This window comes from Thunnus maccoyii, chromosome 8 (assembly GCF_910596095.1).
Source record: "Thunnus maccoyii chromosome 8, fThuMac1.1, whole genome shotgun sequence".
In the NCBI taxonomy this organism is placed as follows: domain Eukaryota; kingdom Metazoa; phylum Chordata; class Actinopteri; order Scombriformes; family Scombridae; genus Thunnus; species Thunnus maccoyii.
Window position 1 is genome coordinate 15,003,435 of NC_056540.1, and position 22,954 is coordinate 15,026,388.

At 40.4% G+C, this 22,954-nt stretch overlaps 1 protein-coding gene across 1 annotated transcript; it reads right to left on the reverse strand.

Moving 5' to 3' along the window:
* Positions 1–1,217: 1,217 nt before the first annotated feature.
* Positions 1,218–17,916, reverse strand: LOC121901895 (sodium-dependent phosphate transport protein 2A-like). The gene is made up of 12 exons (XM_042418974.1): positions 17,846–17,916; positions 17,560–17,742; positions 16,997–17,143; positions 16,592–16,735; positions 14,333–14,444; positions 13,631–13,826; positions 11,375–11,470; positions 11,160–11,223; positions 10,821–10,988; positions 10,485–10,601; positions 3,224–3,348; positions 1,218–2,751 (listed from the first exon to the last, which is right to left on the reverse strand). The coding sequence occupies exons 1-12, from the start codon at positions 17,904–17,906 to the stop codon at positions 2,158–2,160; spliced, it is 2,007 nt and encodes a 668-aa protein (XP_042274908.1). The 5' UTR covers positions 17,907–17,916; the 3' UTR covers positions 1,218–2,157.
* Between the last annotated feature and the right edge of the window lie 5,038 nt (positions 17,917–22,954).

The following is a 22,954-nucleotide window of genomic DNA, read 5'->3' on the forward strand; positions in this document are numbered from 1 at the left end:
TTTACATGTTTGATAAGAGTCCCGGCCTGAACACGTCTACATGACAATATTACATCAGTGATGCAACTGGCTGAATAGCGCCCCCTACAGAATTTCAGCGAAGCAGCCCCAGCAGCAGGCAAAACAGTGGACAAAGGAAGTGATGTTTATCTCCTTCTTGCACTGTCTGAAAACAGCCCGGGTCTGAAGACATCTACATGCCCGTGACAGAAGACCTTCAATTGCGCTATGGCCCGACGTGCATGGAGGCGCGAGGGCCTGTTCATCGCTGCTTGCAGCTTTAATTAGTTGTTGTTTTCTTTACTCAAATGTTGCTTAACCATGTCATGTGATATAATACTTAAGGACATTTTAACAAAACAGATATTACTGGGGACACTACAGAAAATTGCAGATGAACATTTTATATCTAGGCATTCACATTATAGACACTGACACTGACTATCGCTGTAACAAATTGGCCACCATTTCACAAATTGACCATAAACTGGCCGTATACTACGTTTTGACCTAGTCTTGTGTGGATCTAGGACAAGCTAGCTTCTGTGGGATTATAGAGGCTTCATTGTAAATTTGAAGATCTTATCAGGTTCATATTGACTTGCTTACTAAGATAAATTTAGCATTTGCTATTAGTTTAGGTAAGGTTGATTGTAACAGTAAGCCAGTAAATTAGCACAAAGTTAGTTATATTGATAGGAAGTCTATCAACCACCTCTTGCACAGCAGTGGAGTCAGTGATACATTTTCATGCAGTATCATGCCTCCTGCTGATCTGTGTCTACACTGACTTCTGAGTGGTTGAGGCTGCTACAGCAAACCAAGCTGATGTAGGTCATCTGGCCTTCTGGATCAAAGTTCTGGCATCCTAGGCCCAAATAACATTTTATTATCATTTTATTACCATGGCCCTCTGAACTTTGGGATGTAGCTGTAGTCTTTGGCCTCCTTCAGTATCACAAATATGAGAATGACAACTCATGTCTAGCAAATGGGTGTTATAATCAGGTCACACAAGGCTGCAGATGTGTCCGCTATTATAGTGCTGCTTCTCACAAATGTATTAGCAACTACATGCAAAGTGAATTATTTACTTATTGGCACAAGGGAAGACTGGATTATTACTATTATTATAAAGATCTTAGAAATAAAGCTTCAACATCATCAATGGCATCATTCACTCATAAAAACATTATTCAATAGCACTACTAGTGGTCAAAAACTCCACAGCAAACCTTTAATGCAGTTACAGAATCATGCTTCATTTTATGTGTAAAGTACTTCACCATGAGTTGAGTTTTAAAGTAAATTTATAACCTTGAAGACAGCAGTTGACAAAACAATTACCTCAAAGTCCATTTAGTAGCTTTATGATTAAAGGCCGCCCTTAAATCATATGATGTTCTTCATTAGCAGATTGGAATTGGATGAAAGTCAGACAGGATTTGCATTGGATGAGAAGTTCTTAAAGTGCTCAGTAAAAATGGACATTGTAACATCTATATTACTATTTCTATAACCGGATAACATCTTACACAATGCCTGGTGAAGTGAAAGGCATGATAGCAGAGCATCAGCAGCCGCTTCAGTCCCCCATCAGTGTCTTCACAGGATGTGTTTAGGCACCCATGTTTTGGCAGTGCTCAGAGCACAACACGCAATCACTGTAGTTATGTGCATAAAATGGAAGAAAACAGACTTTAAGTGAAAATATGCTTGGGGCTGCATGTAAGACATGAGTGAAAGGAAAGCTGATACATCTACTGTATATGTTCCGTCAGATGTGTAAGACCGACAACTGAAAAATGCAGCTGAAACTTTTGCTGTGCAGAAGATGTTAGCAGCTATTCTACTACAGAAAAATCCAAAATAGTTATTAAATGCATCTTGAGGTTAGATTGTTCTGTCATGTTCATCATGAGTTTCAGGAGTTACACCACTGCACATAGATCACTGTTTGGTTTGGCTTCCAGCTGCAGAGTTAAGTCGATTCTCAGCTGATGTTTTCGGAGCTAAAATCTCATAGTGAACTCATGGTATTTAGCCTAGCTAATCAGTCGATCCATAATCAGATTTGGATTTATTTCCAAGTGTTATAAAATGGCTTTTCTCAATCTTTCTCTTCCCACAGCCTTAACAAAATACTGTGCATTCCCACTACAGCGGAGTGCTGTTGCACCTCTCTAACCCTTTTAATTTTAGCACCCGTACACCTGGTCTGCGCTCATCCACGTACTCCAGGACTGGGTTGTCATATGCCAGGTCTACCTTCCTCTGGGCTGACTCCATCTTCGAGTCAACAGAGGTCGTCTGTGTCGATATGTCTTCCTCTTCTTCCTCTCCCTGCCCCTCCTTGCATGCAAAGCTACAGCAGACAGTTGCCTTGGTGATCAGGCGATCAAGCGGTTTGAGAGAGCGCATCCACTGCGGGAGGAAATCCCAAGTCTGGAGCTTGGTGGGCAGGTGACGGGGGCTGCGAGCCTGCATTACATTTACCATGGTGATGAAGACGGTCACGCCCAGGAAAGGAGCCCCGACCCCAGCCATCACCCTCCAGCCGGCCAGTGAGAGACCCAGCACCAACGAGGGCAGGAGCAAGAAGCAAAGTAGAAGATACAGAACTGCAAACCAGCGGTACTTGGCGGTGCGCTCCCCCAGGACACGAGCCATCCTTATTGGCAAACGTGTGAAGGGAAGAGGATACCACAGCAGAATGCCAAAGACGTTAAAGAAGAGGTGACAGAGAGCGATCTACGTAAAGAGAATATAAAAAGATATAGTATGAGAGTGCTGAAGGTCATAATTCATCACAGTCATTTTCTCAGTGTTACATCCTCAGAAGCAGGCTTATCATGTAGCATTCATACCATAAAGATAATCCTATGTCATGATACGGTTCTAATTTTCACAGTTTTGTGTCCTACATCAGCATTTTTCCCTGAAGCATCATCTCATTTGCCTCAAAAGCTCCTGCTCATACATTTATGCATAAATCCATGTTCATAAATATACAGTACATTCAAACATTCTTATTATCCACCATCTGTCAATAATTCTCTGTAACTCTGTAAATCTTCTCTATATATTTTTGCTGGAATACATATTTGTCCATGTCCTTGTTGTTGTCTTGCCTTCTGTGTTCATCCTCGTGCCTACAAGTTCTTGTTTCTCATTTTCCTGCAGTTTTAAAATGGCTGTTGCATATGATAAAACATCAGCCTACTTGTATGGCAGCAGCCAGCTTGTTCCCGGGACTAGCTAGAGCTGCCAGCAGGGCTGTGGCAGTGGTGCCGATGTTGGACCCAAGGGTGAGAGGATAGGCCCGCTCCAGACTGATCACACCAATACCTGAGGGAGAGGACAGAGACATGCTGTGTTAAGAGACTCTGACAGCTATTTCCACTTATTCTTTAGAGGGTCATGGGGGCCTGGAGATGATTCTAGCGAACGTTGGGCACGAAGTGGGGTGCATCCTGGACAAGTCGCCAGGCAATCACAGGGCTGACACATGGACACAGACAACCATTCATACCTACAGGAAAAATTAGAGTCAAAAATCAAGCTCGGCTGCATGTTTTTGGTCAAATAAAGATCCTAAAACTGAAATGTAACAGTTTCTATCCATCTTTCTGCTGACATATTTGCAAATAATCTACGACTTTCTACAATCTGTGCATTACAATAATCAGCTCTCAAGATAAATATTATGACAAAGACAGCAACGTTTTATCAATAAAATTTTGTATCTTTGTCAGAAATTCCAGTACATTTAGTATCGGACAAATCCATCTTGAAAAAAGTGGAAATCATTGAGTGGGATTTCATTTCTGAGCAGCTGATATAATCTGAAGTCTGGAGTTACAAGGATAAGAAGCAGGATGAAAGCACAGTGAAAAAAATAGATGTGCTGAGAGATGTGCTGAGTCATGAAAATTATTCTCTAAAGTTTAAAAATAACCATTTAAACAATTCCAATTATTTAGCAGTAAAATGACATCTCAGATAAATAGACAAAATATAAAATTATTCACACTTGGTGTTTGAGATGAATAAAAGCCAATATTTGAAAAAGCAACAAGCATAGAGGCTGACAGATAAGATGACTAGTGACTGTCAAATGAGTCACTGCTTGATTGCATCTGACAACTAAAGTAGGGCAATGCTGTCATAGCATCTATGGAGTTGAAGGTACTGAAATTGTCACAAGACTCGATCAGAGGAAATAAGCAGGTTTATGGCCTTATTTGGCCACATCTATGAATTAGCCATTAAATATATGATGAAAGCAGTTGAGTAAACCTTTGCTTGACAAACACAATTTATTACTATAAAAGTAAAGGTCTACATAGAGGTTGTTTTGTTACAACTTATACCTTGGTGCAGAAACCAAGGAAAAAACAGCCCAGTTTACAAGCTGCCATATTACAGGTGTAATTCATCTTTCTCTCTTTCTTACATTAAAAATAGTCATATACACATGTAAAACATGAAATGAGTTCATCCAAGTTCAGATACACAGCTGCTGTGGTTTCAAACCTCAAGTCAGAAGCAGAGTCCAGGCAAGTAACATAGCTTTACAGCAAGTACCTCTGCACACTCAAGCATAACATCTAATACTCAGTTAGGGTCTAGATCAGATTACATTACATTACGAGAGACAATGGGCCTCATGCATGAATCGTGCATATGCACAGATTAAATTGTGCGTGCAAACAATTGAAGAACTTTTGTGGCATTCATCAATACTTGCGTACTTCCCACTTGTTCTTAGGTAAGATCAAAATGTAAGCGTGTCCTAGACCACATGTAAGCCAATACACACAAAAGCCAACAAATGCCAAAAAGCAATTTACTTTATGAAAACACAGACGAAATATGTCCTAGAATTATTTATTCATTTAATAATTTTAAATGTTTACACTTATGATTAGGTCTAGCCTAAATAACCAATATGCCCACACACACACACACCTGTCTAATCATTAAATTATGACAGCACACATCATCAATTAGGATTTTTCATAGTATATAAAGTAGTAAGATGCCCAACGAATCCACCATGGCTTATTTGCCACTGCTGGATGTTTGGCCAGCCAAGCCTTGAGAAGAGAGCATATATTTAAAGATCAAGCAGATTTGTTTGCTGAGAGTGACAGGTGGCTCATAAGTCGTTTTCGATTACTGAGGCAGATTCTTCAAAACCTGTGTACCATTCTAGAGCCTCAACTTAGATCAGAGACAAAACAATCTAATCCTACTCTACCTCATTTGCAAGTACTCACTGCTATCAGTGTCCTGGCTACTGGGACCTTCCTCCTCAACAGAAAACAATTCCATTAAATCAATGTCTAAATAATGTGATGCACAGAATCACATCTCGAATGCAGCGGCACAACTCTTTTGAGCTGCACAACAGTTCGGTGGGTGTACAGTCGGATTGAAGTGCTGCTGGAGATGAGTGGAGATGAGTTTGTGCTCTATAGCGCCACCTATGTGTCTAATATGGCTGCCACAGCCCGTAGGAATGTCAGAGAGATCGAACCAAAACTCAATTATTTGTCTCATCAAAGCCTACAAATCATATGCTGACACCCCTGACCTAAATCCAACAGGAAGTCTGCAATATGCCCATGAAAGTATGACTTTGCGCCAATTTTGGACCCCGATCAAACGCTATCTCCTCCTACGGTGTTAATGGTATCGGCTTCAAACTTTAATACATGTCTTATTACACTGTGCTGAACAAAAAATATTAAAAACTTTGTAATAACTCGAACGGTTTAGGTATTGTAAGCCCTTAAAATTGTAGTGCCACATCACACCTTACAATGTAAACCAATGGGGAGGCAATCTCTAGGCATAGACTTTGTGTCAAACAAATGGTTCTGATGTCTAAACTATAAGTCTGACCACTTTGAAACCTGTATCAATGGATTCACAACAAAAAAATGTAATTTTGAATGTAGGATTTGGCCAAAGTCATGGGATTCATGATTTATATTTCACAAGAAGAGTGACATTCTCCTCTCCAACTGAGAGGGAAAATGAGAGAATAGGAGGGGGGGGGGGGGGGGGGGGGGGGGTTGTGGGGGTTGAATGGAGCTCATTGAGTGAGGGTGACAGTTTAGTGATAAAGTGCCGCAGAAAAATAAAATCAAAACTAAAATTTGTAGCTCTGTACTGCAGTTTTTCCTTTATTAGGGCCCAAGCACCTAGCGGTGCGCTCACATTCCTCATTCAAATATATGAGTATTTTTCTGTGTCCAACTGCAGTTACTTATTGTCTCTACACACCTGACAGTACACATTTCAATCAAACTTTGACCAGGTCATGTGGGTTAAAAATCTTTACTTTTCTAAAAATAAACTTGATGAAAATTAGGAAATTAATTTTTAATTAAGTTTTACACACAAATTGAAATTCAAGTGAATGGGCCCAAAACTTGCATAATTGCCACAGGTGTGAAAAAGACAGACATGTCTCACCCTGCAGAAAATTCTCATCCTCACACCGTTGAGATTTGACGCCGCCGCAGTGAAAGTTCAGACGGAGACGACTGAAGATTTTCTATTTGTATATTGTAGTTTTGTTTTTGAACAGATTTAGTTGTTTATGTGTTTGTTTTTCTATCAACTGAATGTGTTTTCTTGTAGCTGCAATCTTCGCCATGACAGAGGAAGGTGCTATAAGTTTATTGTACATGCTCCAGTCTGCACCAAACGTTACATGTTTGATAAGAGTCCCAGCCTGAACACGTCTACATGACAATATTCCATCAGTGATGCAACTGGCTGAATAGCGCCCCCTACGAAATTTCAGCAAAGCAGCCCCAGCAGCAGGCAAAACAGTGGACAAAGGAAGTGATGTTTATTTCCTTCTTGCATTGTCTGAAAACAGCCCGGGTCTGAAGACATCTACATGCCCGTGACAGAAGACCTATGATTGCGTGGTGGCCCACGTGCATGGAGGCGCGAGGGCCTGTTCATCGCTGCTTGCAGCTTTAATTTGATAAATTCTCTCTTGATTTTGTAGGACTGACTCTGAGATGATCTCTGCTCAGGTGGATTGTCTTGATGGTCCAGGTGCACTCTGGGAGGTGGATGGCACACTGGAGCCAGATGCATCTGAAAAATAAAAGACTGTTAATACATATGTCAATTGTTTCGTTTATTCATATACCAGTGATTTAAAATGGGCATGTAGCTTAAAACAAAAATTCAAGTGTTTTTAAAATACATTTAATGTGGAATCAAATGGGGCAGTCAACTAAATTCCCTTTGAAGATTAAAAATTTGGATTGATGCTTACCATTGTCTTCAGATCTTGCTAGTTGATCCTGGGGTGTGCTGTCTGGTGCTGACGGGACATTTCCTGGCTGTGGTAGGTCACTGTCCAGTAGAATATCAGACTACCACCTGACAGAGAAACCTCTCTAATGATGGCTCCAATGCGTTCATCCATATCTGTTGTTTTGACAGTTTCCTGGCCTCCTCTCGTGGCTGTAATAGTATGCCTGGCAGCAGACAGTCGTTTTTTGGCATCCATTTTCAGAACAAACCATTTTTTAAATTTCACTAAGAGTTGTTTCTTCTGCTCACGCAGCACTGGTGATCTCTGCTTTGCGCTTTTCTGGACCGATGACCCCAATGCTCACACTTGAAAATAACGAATAGAAACTTAGTGAAGTTTCTTAATGAAACTTCACTAAGTTTCTATCTCTGAAGAAGGAAAGTTTCTTTTATCTTTTTGCTGCCCTTAAGTGGAATTTTCCTTTCTTTTCTTCTTTTGTCTGAGTCAATGTTACCTGTCAAATTGCAGTGGATTGTTGGTTTGTGGTTTGCACATGGCACTAAAGTCTGCTGCTGTTACATAGGGTTATTGCAAATTATTGCAAATTGCCTGGCACACACATCCAATTTAAGATCAAACACAATTCATCAAGATATTCAGGTGGGTAAGAACTGACTTGGCTGTCAGCGCACGTTTCATGAATCCCACGTAGGATTTTCTTATTTTCCTCTTATTGCTTTGTGCAAGAACAAATATAAGAGAAAAATAAGAAAACATTCATGCATGAGACCCATTCTCCCTTAAGGCCCAGCACTCAAATGAAACAGAGTCATAACTGAAGTCTTAGGATGAGAAGAAACAACACATCAGTCCAACCTTCAGACTGGACAGATGCTGGAATCGCCCCTAGACTATAAACACCACAAAATCCCCAAGCACAAGTAAAATAAACTAAACTGAGCAGCAGAGTCAAGTTGGACAGCGAGAGGTGGGTGTGGTGTTTGTGAATGTGAACTTGAGGGAATTCAGCTTAATAAAAGCTTATTTTGTTGCTTATTTGAGATAATAACTGTTTAAGAAACATGACCTAAATAACCTGCAATATTATTTAAGGTTCAGGGCTCGTCTGATTCTCTCTTCATTTACAGTCCAGTTTGGATGAGAACATGCAACTCCCTCAGGTCACACTTTTATTAACAGCCTTCAGTTGAGGCCTAGGAAGCATCAAAACGTAAGGTCACTCTCTACAGCATTTTAGCCTACTTGGTCATATTTATGCCTCCTCATGACTTATAACCTTTTGTTGCAGCCATTGGCATTAATATAATAATCCCTGAATGATCCATTCTCACTGCTTCACTACATCACTATGTGGATCATTTCTGAATTTCCTGTGCTACTTTGCAGATGTTAGAACCAATCATCTATAGCACCTTTTCCTCTGAACATATTGTGACCTCCACACATACAGTATGTGTCATGCTGGAATTGATCACACATGCATCACTATAACGTATACTACCTCTGAATAATAAAGAAAAGTGGCATGATAGACTGAAATGTTAAAGTGACAGAAGAGAAATCACCATCATCCAGGGATGTGCTGGTATCAAATTGTCATGCTACGATTATTGTGGCCAAAAATAGCACAGTCAATGGTAATATCATGATAATCATCAAACTTTTCTGAAATACTAGTATATAGTAAACTTACTTCACACTATGATCAGCTTGGATTTAATCAAAGCTAACAAACTGAACAGATAACTAATATTGCTGTACTCTGCTAATTACAGTAAGTAACATAAAAAAGACAGCAAGACAGACAGAAGCCTGGTTCCTGCTGTGTCCCTGCTTTACTTGAAAAAATGTATTTTCTTGTGGCTCATCAAAATAAAACTGTAAACAAAGGCAGAAGAGTTTGGCTGTGTTCACAATGTCCTCTAAAAAAGGGTGATAACAGACACAGTAATGACGGTAATGGAAATGGTCAGCAGTATTGTTACCAGCAGAATGTTTCACCATGGTCTAGAGTAAGAACCGTATACCTGCACATCTCTACCATCATCACTCGTTCAAATCTGACATGAATGAGACTTGCAGTTGCTTCTTGATATATACTGATGTAGAACTAAAAAAAGTACCATTAAGTACTAGTAGTAGTAGTAGTAGTATTACGATAGAGAGAAGTACATATGCTTGGGACAACTGCCATGGATCAAATAGTTGTTTAACATTACTTCTCTTCATCTCTTCTGCTGTAAGAACTTGCTGCCACAGGTTTCAGTATGTGAAAGACTCAGAGGTGCTGACAGTGTACACGGATGAATTGATATTACTTAGTATTTTAATGGCTGGAGTGTTTAAAATGCTGTCTTCAGCCTGCGGGGGTCACTGAGGTGGGTGATGGATGAGAGTAGCGAAGACTATAAAACAAAGTCGTGCAGCAAATTCCAGACGAGGCAGATTCCAGCAGTTCCAGATGAAGAACTGACAGAACAGATCTGCAGCAGCAACGGTTAGAAGACCAGTCACTGATGGCTGTTTGTCTCAGACGCAGTGAGTCAAACAATCAACAGACAAAGAGCAGCTATTTGGCAGCAGCTATAAAACTGATAAATTTGGTATTTAGTTTAATATTAGATAAGTGCTTCCCCATGTCTTACTGTGGCTTTACATGTGATTTTGCTGCATGTTTCTCGTCAAAAGACAGTAGAAACAAACAGTCAACCACTGTGAACTCATTTTGCATGTTTCCACTGAATTTTTGTCCCTCTGTGCCAAAGTGTTTTTTATCCACAGTTGTCATGCTCAGCAGAATCAAAATCACAACGTTTCCCAGAAATTAAAAAAAAAAGCCCAGGAAGTGTTGATACATAAACCTACTCAAATTGATTAGTATTCATAAAAGTATCTATTTATTTATTTATTTGCCATCAAAGTAACATCTGTCATTTTACTCATAACAGATGTTGGTTTTACATAACTCTTTGGTGACAGAGTACTGTATTAGTAGACATCATCATATTTCATATAAGACAAATTCTAAATCTGAGATATGGTTTCAATAAAAGAAAATAACAAAATCTAATATGAAAGAAATATTATGTGCATGTGTTGCTTGTATTTGAATTGTTTTCATACATTACATCCACACATTTTCTCATCGTTAGTCAAGGCAGATATTACTCACCTACCAGCGGAGTCATGGCGGAAGTAAAGATAGAGCTACTCTGGACCACAAATGTCACACCAGCACCCACAAACATGGCCATGTATCCTGCCAGCCACCCAAACGGATATGGCAGGTCTGATACAGTAGAGAACAGAAATTACACAAATGTATTAACAATAAACACTGAAATATCTGCAGTATCAAATTCAGTTCTTGCACACTGTATTCTTCATATTCAACTGATATATATGAGATAATCAATGAGTAGGTGTGCGTTTAACAGTTTTAATGCTGCATGTGGAGGCGCATCAGTATAATTGCTGATAAACTCCAGCAGGTCAAAGGCATACCGACCTGTGTTGATGACTCTCTGGATGGCCTTTGCTACTTGGCCTTTGAGAAGAGAGTTAAGCAGCTTGACCAGAAGCAGTAGACAGGTGCAGAGGACGACCAGGGAGCCTGCCAGGAGAATCAGACCCACGGAGAGGTCTGACAGCTGGGTAGACACAAACAAATGTCTACCTGCAGAGTGACAGGACCAACAATGATCAGGATATTAACACACAGACACCTTCGTTTCATTACATTAATAGGACTGAAGTACTGAGAGGGAAATGCATACTGCATGATGCCAGACTCATTGTAAGAATGTAAGAGTGGGTGGGTAAGAAATATTATTGAGTTGGAACTCACATTTGTGTAAATGGTAATGGCCGGGGCTACAGTTTTCAGGGGTAGTGCTTCCATTTCCATTGGACTGAAAAAAAGAAAGAAAGAAGCAACTGTGATGAGAAGGCAAATTAGCAACACAATTTTTACTGGCAGCAGTGACAGGCTCTATTTGGCGCCAGTGTTGTGATACAATGTGTCTGCATGCGCAGGAGACAGCGGTGGAGACAAGCCATTACCATAACGAGGTCAGTCTGGCACCATTCTTTCACCAGGCTCCTGTTCCTCATGTCCTCATTTCCCATGGCGATGCCTGTGATCACACACTTGTCGAGCTGTGGACAGAAAGGACAAATATTTTTCATCTTTCAAATTCAGCAAGTTAAGACCCTTAATAGAAATCATAGCCTCAATTCCCATCTCAGTGAGGACCCTGCTGACATGTCTCTCTGCAAGACACTTTGTGACGGTAGCTGACTGTTCACTTATCCCTGCAAACCTTACCTTTGCTTCACCTGTAAAGCTTTGCAGATTTGCAGAATTTGAAATTCTTCGTAGTATTTTTTTACACAATGGGTCTTTGATTTTAGATAGAAGAAGACAAAAGCAGGCTTCTCATTTCTAGATGACAATTTTGCCTGCTGAAATGATTAGTGCCACTGGTAGATTTTATCAGCTGTAGCTACAGTTAGCTAATTAAACTAACATTGCTTACTTTTTAATGTTTCCATCTGAGTTATTGTTTTAAAATGAGAATCTTGTCAGAGGGGTCTTAAATATGCATTTGATGGCTCCGTATATGATATCTTGCTAAAAGATTGAGGCTAAGGCTGCATGTCCTCCATAAAAAGTCAATGTCCTCACCAGACAGCAATGTTTGTGTAGTGTTATAGCTATGATAAGGTAAAATGTAAGATCAAACTGTTATTTTGTTCTAACATGAGCCTTTTAGGCTTACCTAACTTTCTTACAAACAAATTTTCAAACAGCATGTTTTCACTTTTAACTTTACAAGAGAAAATTCTTTTAGGATGACGACTAATCCATCTGTTTGGCAAACATAATGCTATCTCAGGTAATGTTTGCTAGAGTTACTGGAGTGTAACCTTCCCCATATCAAATTGAGAGCAGCACAGAAGCGCTAACGTTACCCTTGCCTCAACTCTAATAGCATCCAGCTCTCAAACAGTGGGGAGATACTATGCAGAGGAAGTGCTAGCCATGAACAGGGTTTTTATAACGTAACCTGTAACCCACAAACTAAACATAGCACAAAAAGTAAGGAAATTTGTGTTTGGTAGATTATTTCTTTGTTGTAACAATGACTCTTGGCAATAAATCTTATACCGTTGGAAAGCCTGTTTATTTCCCTTTTAAATGGTGCCACATTTGTAAGGAACATACATTCGTGAGATGAGCAGCAGAGCTGAGTATGTGGGTTGCGCCCATGAAAAATTTGCCAAATCTTCTCTGCCAATGCTAAACAGCTTATTTTGTTGTTGGTATGGGCTCTTGTTTTGAGCTTCTGGTACCCCCTGTGCTGCCAGGAGGCCTGCCATGACTGCCCTTCACCGTCAGGCCCGTTTGCGCTGGTGTTGGCAACACGTGCCCTGGAACCTGAACATGTGGAGGAACAATATGTTCAGTGATGAGTCCAGATTCTGCCTACGGCGGTTGGATCGTAGGGTCAAAGTGTGGAGAAGACGCAGAGAATGCTATGCTAATTGCTGCACTGATAGAGTATCATCTTTTGGTGGAGGCAGTGTGATGGTGTGGGGTGGCATCTCCTTCACTGGAAAAACAAGACTTGTCATCATTGGAGGCAATCTCAATGCAGAGAGATATCGAGATGAGATTCTGCAACCAGTGGCAATCCCATATCTCCACAGTCTGGAACCGAACTCTATCCTCCAAAATGACAGCGCTCGCCCCCACAGAACAGGGTTTATCAGAGACTACCTCCAGAATTTGGGAGTGGAGTGGATGAAATGGCCTGCCAGCAGTCCTGACCTCAACCCCATTGAACACTTGTGGGATCAGCTTGGGCGTGCTGTTCGTGCCAGAGTGACCAACACAACCACGTTGGCTGACTTGCGACAAATACTGGTTGAAGAATGGGATGCCACAGCAGTGCAAATTTGTCATGGGCGCAACCCACATACTCAGCTCTGATGCTCATCCCACAAATGCATGTTCCTTACAAATGTGGCACCATTTAAAATGGAAATAAACAGGCTTCCCAACAGTATAAGATTTATTGCCAAGAAACATTGTTACAACAAAGAAATAATCTACCAAACACAAATTTCCTTACTTTTTGTGCTATGTTTAGCTTCCTAGTTAATTTAATATATATATATATGTATATGTATATATATAAGTAAGTAGAACACTAGTTATCAATCGAAACGAAAGGCTGATTGGACAATTGTCATTTGAGGGAGGGGTGTAGTGACCTACTGATTTGAAAAATGGTAATTGGTGGATAGTGTTACCTGTATTATGAGCTTGGTGACTGGCTCAGTGATGACTTTGAGCAGCTCAGGTGCCTCCTCCCCAGGTTGGAGACTGAAGCTGGTGACCAGCAGGTGTGACAGTCGGGTCATGAGCCCGCTCACCACCTCTAGCGGCAGCAGAACCAGGACAGACAGCCAGTTGAAACAATCGTGGATTGTTGCCCCGGCAAAGGCACTGCAGTGGGTCACAGTAAATTTCTGTGTTAACTAAGGTCAACCATCAGTGTGATCAACCACTCAGAATGATTGCTTGTTAATCTGCTTTTCACAGCTCAGCTTTTTTTGGATGTGTGATATAATGAGCATTTCAGTTTGGACTCAGTGTGTGAGTATATTATAAAAGATTAATAAATTCTGTTTATTTTACCAGACAAAGATTAAATAACATGCCATCTGTTCAGTGTCATATCTCCTCGTGCCAAAGAGTTACTGGTGTGGGATCGATGTGGAACGGTGCCATTATTGTCGCTGTTGTAAAAATTACACTCAACTGGAGGCTGAAGCAAAGAGGCAGCGAGCAGCTGCTAATGCTTTCTATTCACCCTCCTCTGCACTTTTAACACTTTTATCCTTCTTTCCTCCACCCCCCCACTTATCCTCTTCACTTTTCCATTTCAATTTCTTCTTGTCTGCTCCTCTGCTCCCCCTCCACTCATCCTTAGCCTTGCCAACCTCACTCACCGTTGAAACTCGGTCCTCTCTGCGGCTTGCATCATGGCGACGATGGTGTTCGTGACTGAAGTCCCAATATTGGATCCCATGATGACTGGAACAGCCGACCTCACTTCTAACACTATGAGTTGAGACCACACAGAAAGATTTTACTTGAATCTTGAATTCTCAAATTGAATTTTCAGTTAGTACATATAATATGTATCTGCACATACAGTTAAAGGGGATGTATCATGAACATTCCCAGGTCTATATTTATATTCTGGGGCTCGACTAGAATATCTTGATGATTTACAGTTACTCAAAAGACAGTCAGTCAAAAATCCACTTATTTATCTTATTGGCCCTTTATGCAGCCCCTCAGCTAAGCCATTATCTGAAACAGATGGCTTTAGCTCCTGTCTCATTAAAGCCCCCTTCCTGATGTGAGCCCACTGTTCTGATTGGCCAGCTCATCTCAGTAGGCTACGTAAACTAATGGATTTCACTTATTTTCTCGTTCTCTACTCGAAATACAAACTTCTCTAAAATGTGTAAATGTGTGTCTTTATTGTGAGATGACGCATTATGCACATAATTACTACACATGATCTTTGACATTTCAGAATGCAAGATGAGTTTTAATGAAGATGAGAGGTGATTGTCATTTTCAGGTGAATGGAAGCAGCTTAGCCTTTACTCTCTGCAGCGGGGTTTATTGTTGAGGAAGCCTTTAATGATGATGACCTATAGGACACATGCACGCAAACACACACTCATACAGACGCACATTCATGCTTCTGCATTTCTTTCTCTCTTTGATAATTACCCATAATCTTCTTCCTTGTTCTCTTACAGAAAGGCTTTAGCAGCTGAGAATCAGCTCTGGCGTACTGATATCACTCATTTTAACCACACAGACAAAAGATGGAAAGACTTGGATCCTGCACTCATTTCAAGCAGACAGGTCATGGCCTTACTGTGTGATGGTCTTATGAGGCATAATAAACTGTAGACCGACTAAGATGGTGGGAGATTGCAGGGTGTGAAATGGTTTGATTTGATTATCCCTCTGATCACAGTGCTCTCTGCTGGATTACAATAATTCTCAGGTGGTTTTCACGAATGATCACCACAATCTCAAAATGGCAATTTTCAGGTCAGCTAGTCACAGTGTGTTGTAATAATCACACAAAAGATAATCACACAACAGCTTATTACCACAGATAATTATCAAATTAAGTTTGAAGGATAATGCTAATGAAATTCTATGCTAATGATTTTTTTTGTCAAAAATTTCAATGGAAGGACCAAAATTAACAATGAATTGAACATACTAACAAGTATTATCTCTATTAAAGCCTGATACATCTTATTATGTGCCATAGACCTTAAAAACACTTTTATGAACCACACTGTTTCACTGGCTGACATGTCTGTTGTTCCTTCATCATGATGATCATGGGCACTGTGAGTCAATCCAATATTCACTGTCTTGTTGCTGAAAATATTCATTAAAGCATCAAACACACAGCTGGAATTAGTCCTCAACAAATGTTTCCTAACAAAACACAGTGCCCAGATGTTTCAGAAAATTATTTTGCCTTTTTAAAAAATAATATTATTAAATTATATTTTAAGATAGAATATCTTTTAGATAGGAAAAAGATAGAATAATACCAGCCTTATCCCTTAAATTATATAACAAGATAGAGGAGAATGCACTTCTTGGCTCTTCATCTGCTAGTTTGCATTTGACTGATGCAGCACGCTAATGTATGTGTGTGCGTGTGTGTATATATATAGAGATATAACTGCCTCTATCCTAATACACACTCATCTACTTTTACATTTATGCATTTAATATAAGCTGTTTTCGCTTATTTGGTCCTTAGTGCTGAGTAGCAAACCAAGTAGCATAATTTATTGTATCCTCCATAGGGAACACAGCATATGATTGGGCTTAGAGCCAGAAAACTGAGATTATAACCATAAACTGCAAATTAATTAGATGTATTTGTTATTGCCACAGATGCAACATGGGAATTTCTTTTCAGTTTTTATTGCTATGTTCCTGTTTTCTGTTTACTGTAATATCTTTGCATGCAGAATAATAGCCCACAGATACACACAAGCATACACTGTATACAATATATACACACACATCTCAGAATAAATTAGGCTAGGATGGACATCTTTCCATTTAATAGTCTTATTTAAAACTTTTAAGAGCTCTACCTCAGTATGTGGCCCTTGCACAATTACACATGCTTTCATGCGCCTACTCACATCCGGAGGCCACCAGACTGACGATGATGGAGGTGGAGGTGGATGAGCTCTGGACCAGCACAGTAACCAAGATCCCCACTACCAGCCCTGCCACAGGGTTAGACAGCACCGCATTGTCCTGGAAGATGTCCCCTGCTACTTTACCTGGTTAAATATGCCACCCACATACACACAAAAAGACTGAGACATGACAGGGTTGGTAGCCAAGAGCAATATTAGACAAGACTCAAAATGCTTGTTTCCCCAAATTCCACAAAGGTCACCGGATGAAGCTTTGCAGTAAATTAGTTGGACAATTAGTTGGACAATGTGAACTGTTCCGCAGTGACTCACTTATTTGTCAAACATCAACTGGCTGACTCACTATCAGCCCACTGAGGGGGAAGTGAGTGTTATAATACTTACCCCCTGCTAACTGGAAGGCAGAGCTCAAAGTGTCCAAGGAGCAAACAAAGAGGAAGAGGAGAATGAAGAGGAGAGGGACCTTGGATAGATTGATAATTAGTTGTTTGATCCTGTTTGGACTCTCTGCTGAGGTCTGTGGAGAGGCACCTGTTCGAAACAACAACAACAAGGGGGGGGCAGTTTAGCCCCACGGCGTGGCCTAAATATCTGGGATAGAGAACAAAGTTGACCTATTTTTCAAGTTAAAACGAACATAAAAATGCGGTATGTACACCACACTCTTTTTCTCATTCTAGAGATCGCCTCAGTAAACAATTTCACATGTAGAGAGTAAAGCCATCTGACATACTATATTACCCATATGTAGCCAATTGCTGCTGAGTGACAGCAGGACTTTGCCTTTGTTGCCCAGAATGCATGATCCCACCGGCTCTGTGCATCTTTTGAGCACGCCCTTATCTAATGAGCATGTGGCTTGGTTTCTGCTGTTATTCACAGAGATCAGATCCACTGCCAACCTGGGGCGTGAATGTGTGATCCTCCTCTTCATGCCACTCTTGTACCTTTCTCTTTAGGGTGTCTGTCTGCCTCCCTGAGTGAAGGTTTGTTGGAGTGGTGATTGGTATGTTGGTGGTTGCCCTCAAAGCTGCTGGTGAGGTCAAGGGTGGAGCCGATGCCGGACTCCCTGTCATCTTCCAGCAGGAATTTGGGTTGTGAGGAAAGCTGAGCACCATGCATCCTCAAACCTGACAACAAAGAAGAAGACTGCTCACTCAGCTGGCGAAGGTCCACTTTGAAGCATTTCAAAGGCACAAAACAGAGAGGGGGGAATCAAAACTAATAAGTTACCATTGTAGTCAAGTCCTGTGCTCCTTCCAGAGGACACTATAGTTATAGATCGAGATGACATGGTGCTTTGAATGCTGTATGGGGAGATGGATGTAATTAAAATCACAGAATGACACAGCAGAGCAGAAACTGTGAGAGTGAACATCTTTATCAGCCACCTGCAGCAGTAAAAAGAAACCAAAGGAGACCAACGTGTTTTTACATGAGGCCGTTTCTCACCACACCACTGAGATCAACAGACAAGCAATTAGAAGAGAACAAATATGGCCCACATTGTTTGTAATTGCCAGCTGTCCTTGATTTGAGGTCAGATCACACACTTTAACCACAAACTGCAAGGCATCGCCTATAGCCTCTCAACTAATAAACGCCTTGTCAGAATCAATAAGGAAACATCAGTATCCATGTAACTTGTCTTGTCGTCCGTTTCCTGCAGCTGCAAGTCAGCTCTTAAAGGAACTCTATAGAGCAGCAGACTCCCTTCAAAGGTTTTCACGCTCTCGGCTTAAAGAGACCGTTTTTCCCCTTTTCATGTCAGCCACTTCACCGTATTTCGGGGACTCCAGTGGAGGAGGGAGTACTAATGTGTCTCTTAAAAGCAAAGAGGATGGAAGTGAGTTCAGTAATTACAGCAGCTGAAATTACAGTAATTGCAGTCACTGCATCATTCTCATTCTATGCTGCATCCTCCTGCAGGTTCTAATGTGCACAGAGGCCCCGTTAGCATATGTACATCTGTCTGTATTTGTATGAGACAAGTTATATAGATAGCAGCTGAAAAAACCTTTGTGTGTGTGTGTATACTGAGTGTTATTCTCTAATCTACCTGCCCTACGCTCATCTGTTTGCCGGTCTGCCACTCTTTCTGTTTCTCTTCTTTTTGTGAGCTTGTCTTGTAGTCTGCCCCCATGACTCACATGTCTGTCTCTGTGCTGTTTATGCTTCACCAAAATTGTACTAATTGAGCTTTCCTTGAAGTGCAAAAATATAAGGATTAAAGAAACATTTAGTTACTCTTGTCAGTGAGTGACGGCCAACTTGCCAACATTTTCTAACAGATATATGAGCTGTGGAACCCAAGGCCTTTAGAATTCAACTTCAAATTAATTATTCATTTCAAATAACGACAGAAAGCTTCAATATTGATGACACTGGCTTCCAACATGGTATTAGTATAAGAATGTTATTTATCATAAATATGTTTCATATAGTAACATATGCAGTAAAGTATCTTACCTTGTCTGAAACAGTCGGAGGTGTTGTGCAAGTGTAAAACATCTTTAAATAAGCTATCAGGTCTGGAGGTGTGAGGAAGAACACCTCATCTCTTGTCGATTAACCTGCTCCATCATCGGAGACCTCATTGTTAATCAATAACACAAAGCCTTGACTTAATGATACATAAGTTGGGAAAGCACGTTGTGTGTTAAGTGATGAATGATGTTTGCTCAGCCAACTATTTTTTACCTGATTTGGGGCCAGATAAGATTCCAAGATGAAGAAGACTGTTTGGATGTGATTAATGATCCTTGTGTTTGTGGAGCTTCAAGTTTCATGTGTAAGGGCAGGAGAAATCTGACATCTAGTGGCAAATGTTGGAAGAAACGTATCATCATCTCATATTCTAACGCAGCTGTTTTCATCACGTACTGTAGCCTGGCAGAGATTAAAGCCCAGGTATTAAAAGAGCATTTCTCCCATGAGATAAGTCTCTGGAAGTATTTCAAACACGTACAGTGTAATCTGCTTGACTTGTGCAGAATGTTCAGGTACTTAGGTACTTTGCCAGGACTCAAGATCAAGCATGTTGTGATTGGACATGAGCTATCAGGCAGATTTTCTGAGATCCTCTTAGTGTACACACACGTACTAACATTTACTTACACACCTCACTACCCACAGGCAATGTCCTCCTCACCATGGGGGAAAGCCGTGATGACCTGAGCAACGGGGTAATTGTTAATAATTAGTCCAGCTACGGTTCTGTCATATCAGCAGTGCTCTCAACCAAATCTGCCAAACCTGCTGACCTCAGACTCACGTCAATGAACTCAGAGGACCAGAACTTAATAACCCCCTAGACTGAGTTGTTACTTTCCAAACAGTGATGACAGCTGGGAGCCGGAGAGAGAGATAACAGCTCTGTTGTTGCGCGGGCAGCTGAACTGGAGCCGAGGCTGCTGCTGTCAATGGTGGCGAGGGGGAGAAATCCTTGAGATTTGGCGCGGCATTGAGCACATGAAAAGAGAAACAGAGGCATACATATGGATACACACATAATCACTTATACACACATACACACGGCTCGGTCTCAGAGCTCTTTGGCAAAAAAAAAACCCTTCCATGCTGCTAATCCCAGGTCCAGATGTGCAATTCAGAGAGGGCCACTTGGGGATAAACCGAACAGAGGCTATGTGGTCATCATACACCATCCTGTCCCTCAAACACCTGCCAATCAATGTGCTGTGGGTTCAAGCGTTATTCCTGTTATGCCCTTCAGTAGGCCGTGTTATCCTGTGTTAATCACACTGGAATGCCACATGATGCGTTCGCTAAGCTCTCAGTCTGTTATTTGAGCGAAGGGGATCATAGAAACATATCACTTCATTTTCTCTGGACATATGGCAGGTGATTCATGCATATCCATAAGCTGCAAATTTCAGGTTTTGAAGATATTATTTTCTTTTGTTGTTTTATTGTCATTAATGTTGTGACAGGGTGACAGACTGAGACAATTCATACACTTCAAAAAGCAGATACACCTCTTTCACTTTGGTCACTGGCATGGCAATAAGTAAAATTATGTTTTGGGGCAAGCAGGGAAACAATTACTAACTGTGGGGTTTTTTGTTTGTTTGAGAATGCTTAAACTTTTGTAAGCTTTTGTAAAACAGCAATATTTTACAAAACTTTGAGAATTTGACATGATATGATGTTTTGGCCACCTAAACTGGAGGTTGAGGAGTAAGCCAGAAACCCCAGATAAATCTGACTGCACCCCGTCAGGACCAGAGGTACAGCCATACTGACACTTATTTCCTCAATTTGAGACTCTGTATTTTAGGAGGCGTTATAAGGAGACTTGTGTGGTTCTGCTACTTGTTCTTATCCCACATTCTGTCTGTTTTTTTGACCTTTCAACTGCTGCATTCTTTGTGCTTGAAAAAACATTCAAATGTCAAACTGTGCAGCTCATTCAGCAGATGTGTGCTTTAATGTTTCTGTTTTCTAGCATATTCAAGCAATTTCATATTCATTTTTAAACTTATACATTTAAATTTATAATTACAGTCTATGAGAGAATTTGATCCAATTCATTTGGAACCTTTGTCATTTTGAAACTCAACTGCTTGGACATCACTTAACCTACAGACCGCATTCAAAACATTCACAAAACTTTGTTTTTCAGAGTTATATTCTGTGTTGTGATACCTTTTGTACTTTTGGAGCAATTTAAGTCCAAAGTGAGGGCTTTTACAGCAGTTTTCTGAACTCACCAGTGTGTCATGTGACCAGAGTGGAGATTTTTTAGACCAGAAAAAATATTAAACACATCTCTGGCACACAATTTTAACTCCTCAAGCACATATCATACCTTAAAATGTTCCCACAAGCCTCCTCTCTCTCAAAATGCAAATATACTTTCCATAGGAGTTATAGTTTTTAAGATCTAAATCTTAATTGATAGAGAGAACGCTGTCACGCTCTCATTGACTGCAATGCAATCTGCAGGCTCTCAGTCTCCTCAGTCTCCAATTTCACTTACAGATTCTTTCTTCCTTCAGACACTTTGTGCACACATTGCACTTCCTCACATCCAGCAAGTCCTGCTGCCACTAATAATGTGAAAATCTCTGAGCTAGAAGCAACAAAATGTGTGGTTAAGTCCTGGTAATGGTCAGCTGTCCCTATTAGATTGCAAGGTTCTGGGTTTGATACCTGCTCAGGGCAGCACTCCTCATAACTCTGCTCCAATAAACAAAGTTACTTAATGTGTTCATTATGTACCATCAACTCTGGTGACCTTTGATATGATAAGAATGTCAGAGCAGCAACCCTTATTTTTTATCCAGTTAAAATTTATGGAGATCTGCTCAAATATTAAAGCATGTATTCAATAGCGCCACCATGTGGTCGGTTAATAAGCATTTTATGTTTTGGCTAATAACTCATGAACCCTTAGGAGAAGAAGCGTTTTTGTGTCGTGGGTTCCTGGGGTGAAGCTGATTCAACTGACATAGGCCATTTACGCCCATTCACGTCTTAAAAAAATCCCTTCCTTTTCCTCATTTTTTGCCTCTATTGGCACATATTTCATCCAATCATCACCTAATTTGGTACATGCTATATTTAGATGACCCCAAACAAAACTTATGAGTTTGTTTTTTGATATCGTTCACTGTTAATCTGTAATTGGTTACCAAAATTTTGAGGGCATTGCCCTTATGCGCTTTACTGGGCGTAACTCTTCAATGTAGAATTAAATTGCAACCAACTTTGGGAGTGTTGTTACAGCCACTCTGCGCATGTCGTGTAATATTTGATACAATTCTATCCAGAGAGGGTGCTACAGTAACAATATAACATGATATTTATACAAGTTTGTTGTCTTTAATAAGATGAGACTTTGTTCACAGCTTCTCAATGAGCATGTGCACGACATATTGAAGCATAGCACCAATAGCCCCACCCTGTGGCCATTAATAAAACACCACCCTATATCTTGAACGCACGATTCAATAACCACCAACAGAGGAAGGCAATTAATGATTTGGCGGTATCTTCAGATGTAAATCACCAACACTTCTTGCTGAGACTCTTTCAGATGCTAGGCTGGTTAGCAGCAGCTGCTGAAATCACACACATTTTAATATTGTATTTTTTTTTTTTTTTAATTGCAAGTTCAATCTACATTTTAAATGGAAAAAAAACTGAGCCTCAAATCTTGCTCCACAGAATTTGGTCTTATATTTAAATGTTTTATGTTTTGTTTTAAATATTTTATTCATATTTTACTGTCTTTTATACTCTGGTGTTGTTCTTTTATCAGTTCTATATGTTATATGTTCTTGCGCTTCTTTTGTGTTTTGGTGTGCTGAAGACAATGTT

Bases quoted from the DNA above. Each gene is read 5' to 3' on its own strand.
- LOC121901895 (XM_042418974.1), bottom strand. From the start codon at position 17,906: ATGTCATCTCGATCTATAACTATAGTGTCCTCTGGAAGGAGCACAGGA. The intron at 11,471-13,630 runs GTAACACTATCC...TTCTGTCCACAG, and splicing joins TCACCAAGCTCATAATACAG to CTCGACAAGTGTGTGATCAC. The intron at 3,349-10,484 runs GTGAGTAATATC...CCTCTCCCTCAG, and splicing joins CGCCATGACTCCGCTGGTAG to GTATTGGTGTGATCAGTCTG.